At 36.7% G+C, this 6,000-nt stretch overlaps 1 protein-coding gene across 2 annotated transcripts in view; it reads right to left on the bottom strand.

Moving 5' to 3' along the window:
* The window catches only part of ltk (leukocyte receptor tyrosine kinase), a 50,163-nt gene that overhangs the window by 22,618 nt on the left and 21,545 nt on the right, over nucleotides 1–6,000 (bottom strand). For both annotated transcript variants that reach the window (XM_034858730.1, XM_034858731.1), the window contains exons 6-10: nucleotides 5,319–5,456; nucleotides 2,845–2,994; nucleotides 1,883–1,983; nucleotides 1,584–1,744; nucleotides 975–1,069 (exon numbers count right to left, since the gene is read on the bottom strand). In XM_034858730.1, coding sequence (XP_034714621.1) covers nucleotides 975–1,069; nucleotides 1,584–1,744; nucleotides 1,883–1,983; nucleotides 2,845–2,994; nucleotides 5,319–5,456 — 645 coding nt within the window. The remainder of the gene's footprint in view (nucleotides 1–974; nucleotides 1,070–1,583; nucleotides 1,745–1,882; nucleotides 1,984–2,844; nucleotides 2,995–5,318; nucleotides 5,457–6,000) is intronic.

The following is a 6,000-nucleotide window of genomic DNA, read 5'->3' as shown; positions in this document are numbered from 1 at the left end:
AGAGAGAGAGAGAGAGAGAGAGAGAGAGAGAAAGAGAAAGAGAGAGAAAGAGATAGACAAAGAGTCACGGTCAAACATCTGCATATCACTGAAGCATAAATTATATTCAGAAACAAAGCAATATGGATCAAAGGAAATGAAGATAATTCAAGGACTGGAATATTGGAAGAACATGGACACATTTCCTGAGACTCATTCCTGAGCAGGATGTAGCATACAGAGACATTTTGTCTATTTCCGTGGTTTGACTTAAACTAATACTAATACTAACTAATGTTCTCCAAAGGTTTATCCCTTTAATCCAATGCATAAATTTATGTTTTCTTGCCATATTGCGGTGCTGCATTTACAGCCAAGCATTATATGCTGACTACTCTCTTGTCAAAAACAATCATTGAAACAAGGCATTAATAACTGAGGGCTCCATTTCTTTCAGTAACCGTTTGATTTCATAAAGTTTGTAGATCACTTTAAAAGTATAAAGAGAGACATGGGCTAACATTTAGCCTTATAGTTTAATAAGCCAAACAAAGTTATGTTTTACATCTACATTCAATTCAATATGCTTTATTGGCATGAGTCTAACACAAATCTAGATCAAAGCTTCCAAATTTAAATAACAGTAACCACTGGTCAAATATATAAACCCAAGTATATCTTAAGCAGCCAACTCTACATTTTATGTTTAATAAATTAAACCTTCAATTTGTGCAGCAAGGGAAACACAGGAATATTTCTTTATTTACACGTGACATAGACTACCTTTCTGAAAGAGAAACTAGTGTGACCAGTAACTTACATGTTTATCCCCCCTGGGGAAGGAGACTTGTGACTTAATTGAAACATAACTTACTAAATGTACTACTATACCTTGGTTTTACATATTATTGCCAAAAATATGCTGAACCATATTTACATGGTGCCGTTTTTGTTACGGCCCTTAGTTTTTTTGAGGCATGTTAGCAACAGCTTACCTGTGTCAAAGCAGGCTGCTCCAATTGCAATGTCATCGAGAGCAACATCAGCATTGGAGCCTTTTTCCCACACAGCTGTCACCTCAACATGGAACCTGGAGCAAGCACATGTCATTTGTTTATTTAGAGAATTACATTTCTTGTCTTTATGTTAAGAGCACAATAAATTAAATCCCAACAGATTTTAGTGAAGAAAAGGTAAAATCTTCAAAATGGTCGCAAATTGACTGTCAACCCAGTTTGTCCACCAGAGGGCACTCTACAGCGTCAGCAACACTGATTATTTTTTTATGTTAATGTGTTTTTGTTCAAAGGACTTTCATATCTTAAGTATGTATTTATATACATTTTATTTATCACAACTTTAATTTTGATGTTCCTCTGTTCTGTTGTGACAATAAAACAAATTATTATCATAATATTTTAGTGAGAACTCAAATAACTAATGTATAGAAATATATATATTGGCCCATATATTGGCATGTTGGATTTTTAAATAAACAAATATTTGTATCGTTATCGGACTTAAAAATCCTTTATTGGTTGGGCTTTAATGTCAGTGTTACATAATCTTCTGCTCCTTAACCCTTTCATTTTAATTTTACGCACCCATGATTAAGGCCAGTCAGCTGCAGGGCAACATCTTCCCAGTCATCCGTCCACTGATCATTTCTCTCCCAGACCAGTGGTGTGGTGGCAGACCCATTCTCCTTTATAGCCACCAGCAGTGTACCATTAAAGTCTCCGTACAGGTACAGAGAGAAACGCATCTTTACAGCAGAACAGACAATTTCGGCAATTAGCATGTGGACTAAATCTTTTGTTGCCAAATATCAGCCTCACAAGGAGAAGGAACCAAAATATATCTACAAGAAGATTAAACTATTGTATTTGTCTAAATAACTGACCTGGCAGACAGTAGTAGAGACGGGGGGAGGGAAAGAGGAGCTCTGAATGGACGCCTCTCGAATGGAATTACTCTCTCTAACCTGCAGGAACAGAAAGTGCCCTGGGGGCGCACAATGAATGTCACACAGCAGAACGCTAACCAGCTCATGAAACAAACTGTTTGACGTCTGATACAGTTATAGTTCAAAAAGTTGTTGTTGTGTCATATCATGTCATACATTTTAAACATGTTTATTGCTAATCAAGAACCAGCAGCCTATAAAAAAGATTTAAAAACAGTTGTAAGGTAGAATTAATTATAAAGCGATTTTGAGCCCTGTTAGCATGGATATGTTCTTCAGCTTGATTTAAACAATCCATACTGTATGAACTCTTCATGGTCATTCAACTTCATATGGTAGTAATCTAACAAGACATTCCTATCATTATATGGGTCTACTGTAGAAAGAACAAGACATTAACTAACTTCAAATTGTTCCAAATTACATCCCCAAAGGGAAACTTTGTCAACATCTGTTTTATCTAAAAAGGTACATTTCTCTGTTTGTTTATTTCACTTCAATTGTATTGCCGCTAAATGGGATTGTCAAGCAGACAAACTGAGCAACACATATATTATAAGAGATTGATATCTCTGTGTATGGATACAGTAAATTAAAAGCCTGTTTGAGACAAAACAAACGATGAGTTTTGACACTAAGCAAAGTACGATGGAATGGATAGTGACAAGACACTTAAGCAACTCATCAGAATAGGACAAGATTCACCAGACGGATAGAAATAAATCAGCATCTGTTGTTAATGTGACCATTTCACACATTACATACATAAACACACACACACACACACACACACACACACACACACACACACACACACACACACACACACACACACACACACACACACACACACACACACACACACACACACACACACACACACACACACACACACACACCTGGTGTACTCTGCAGAGTGACACCCTGCATGTCTTCTTTCTCCAGAAGTTTGTCTCCAGCAACTCTTCTCCAGGCAAAGTGCTGGTGGGACACGGACCACCCACATGCATCCTGTTCAAACGAACAGTGAGAGCCAAACGGAAGAGCACCTGGGGAGAAGTAAGATTATTATATTACACTAAAGCAGAGATCACAGCTTCCACACTGTCCCCCTGATTCCTCTTTTCCCAAAGCAAGAATTTGATTCGAGAAATCGGCTGAGCACAAATAATATACTTTAAGGGGTGCCATATTTTAATGTGCATTTTCTGTGTACTTGGGCATGTTTTCTTCACTTTCCACATACTATCTGTCCTCCATGATGTTATCCTGTATCTGCAGGTTAAAGTGTCCTGACTTCTCCCAGGCTAGGAAGTAGGCTTGTTTGGCATCTTAGAGTTACACGAGACAATCAATAACTATTCCTCTCTCTTTCTCTTTGCATCCAGCAGAAAAAAAAGCCGGGAAATAAATTACTCCCCGTTAAATTAAAATTAAAAATAAAATGCCTTAGGCAGGCCAGTCACTATGTTACTATATATTACTATAAAGACTTTTGAGACACTATAAGTAGCTTTTGCCACAACTGTAGATCAAACCTCCTTATCTTACTTTCTACATGTCTACACATGGGAAGTGTGCTTATTTACTTTATTTCCTGGAGTGAGATCAGAATACAGACACCTACCTCATCTGTGTAATAATTATAAATGGATCGGGTCATCTTTTAAATGCTTTCAATACAAACTACAGTTTCTGTCAGCATTACTGCACCTGGCTGTTTTTCCAAAGAAAATCAATCACACAGTGTGTACGTGTATATAAGACCCATGTTGAGAGGCACATTTTACAGAACTAGACCTGTTCCTCCTTTGTCATTACTGAACACATCCCAATATTTATCCTGGACACAAAGATTCAAATGGAAATCCATCTACTCTTGATCTTGATCTGATGTTGAGTAAGATGACAAAAAGGCCATTTATAAAATGTTGAAGTTTCCCTTGGAAAGAGTTTTTAACACTCATGCAGGATCAATTTTACTGGTGGGCCATTAAAAAAACACATTTAAAAACCACCAACTTCAGAACTGTAAATAGACCCAACTACTATTGATTTAATTGCTAACTAAAGCAAGGCTTTTTGCTTCACAGTATGGTAAAATGTTTCTTTTTGCGGAATAACTGATGTTTTCAAAGATATAAATGAAGCTTGTTATATTTCAGACCGTGAAGTCGGAGAAAAGGAAAGGTATTAATTTACTCTCTGAAAACACTTCTGCAGAATATTTTCAGATCTAGGATTTCAAAACACTAATAAATCCACAATGGGTGTATTATGTTAACATCTCATAATATTTTATTTTCAGACATTTTTGATTGCATGATTTCAAGATGATAACTTAAAAAGGCAAAACATATTATTAAAAGAGTTTCCATGTAATCAAAACGTATTGTAAGTTTTCTGGGGACAGGATTACTCAGGCTTTGCACTTTGAATGTTCTCATAATAGTTACTCCCTGCATTTTAAATATAATGAGCGAAATATTCTAGTACCTCCGGTCAAAGGATTAATAATTTATTATGGATTTAAAGTTTACAGATAATGCAATAGGATTATAGCCAGCCAGCAGGCTCGTATTATGCTTAAGGACACTGCTCTGTATGCTGGCCTCACTTAACTCTCCACCCACAATCACAAAAACTAAAGCACTCACACACACACATCTGTTGTTTTTCATTTTTTCACACTCCCACTCACAATCAGTCAAATAGTGCAGATTAGGGCTGGGCAATATATTAATATTATAGTGATATATGAGGCTAGATATTGTCTTACATTTTAGATATTGTAGTATCATATTATGATATTACGATATGAAGTGTTGTCTTTTCCTGGTTTTAAAGGCTACATTACAGTTAAGTGATTTTCTGAATTTAACAAACTGTTCTAGCTGTTCTATTATTTGCCTTAAAGCGTTAGTGCGTAACTTTTTGATATTAATGAACATTCGTCACATTGAAGCCATTGCCACTGTCCTCCTTGCATGCTAGCAACTGCGTGGAGGAGGAGTGGTGGCCCATGGGCGATCACGGAAGGCTTGTATCACATGGATCCGACGGTGTTGTTATCATTACTTAGAATCCCTTATGGGGGTGGCAAAAACTACGCACAATAGCTTTAACCCACTTAGTCACTTAGTAATGTCGCCACAATATCAAGGTATTTGGTCAAAACTATTGTGATATTTGATTTTCTCCATATCACCCAGCTCTAGTGCAGATTCATAATCATTCAAAGGGACACCTCTAAAGCCAACTGCATAAGTGCAAGTTCAAGTGCTACTTATTGAAATGGAAGGCCCCAATTACCCTCAAAACAGCATTCTTTTTTGCACACTGTGATTTTATTAGTATGAGAGAACAAACTCACCACAGATGAAGCCCTCGTCCTCTCCTAAAGGACAGTCGGTGTGGAAGTTGCACACTTGGCTCAGGTCAATGCAGCCTCCTGAGTTTTCACAGTGGAAAGATTCCCCACAAGCCGCATCCAGCCCAACGGCCTGGTGTTCTGCATCACATCAATCACACAAAGATTATACCGGGACTACACATCATGGGGAACTAAGCCTGATATAATGCAACATTTAGAAGTAATTTAACCCTTAAGTTGCGAATGTACAGTAGATTTTTTGACATTTGGTTAAATAAACGTATTCACTTTTTTGTTGAGTGTTAAAGTAGACATAGTACATATCTGTCCATTAGCAGCAAATTATCTTAGATTAGCACAAAGACTGGGATTAAGGCAACAGCTAGCCTGGCTCTGTCCAAATGTAACACAATCTGACTACCTCTTCAACTCAATAATTAACACGGTGTATAAAAATGACAATTTGTTTTACAGAGGGTTTTGGTCTTGATTCTCTCTTGATCCGGGAAAAAAGAGGTTCTATAGCTACTTAATCGCAAAGTTAGAGTATTAATAATTGCCATAACATGAGGTTAAAAAGTTGAATTATTTGTAATGATAAAGAAACACAATGCCACTGTAATTCTTTGTTTGAATGTAGGTATTAAAAAATCTTGCATATTGAAATCTTAATAATTAACTA

The sequence above is a fragment of the Etheostoma cragini genome, chromosome 20, assembly GCF_013103735.1.
Source record: "Etheostoma cragini isolate CJK2018 chromosome 20, CSU_Ecrag_1.0, whole genome shotgun sequence".
Lineage (NCBI taxonomy): Eukaryota > Metazoa > Chordata > Actinopteri > Perciformes > Percidae > Etheostoma > Etheostoma cragini.
The sequence above is the reverse complement of the archived record's forward strand: the minus strand, read 5'-3'. Positions and strand labels throughout refer to the sequence as shown.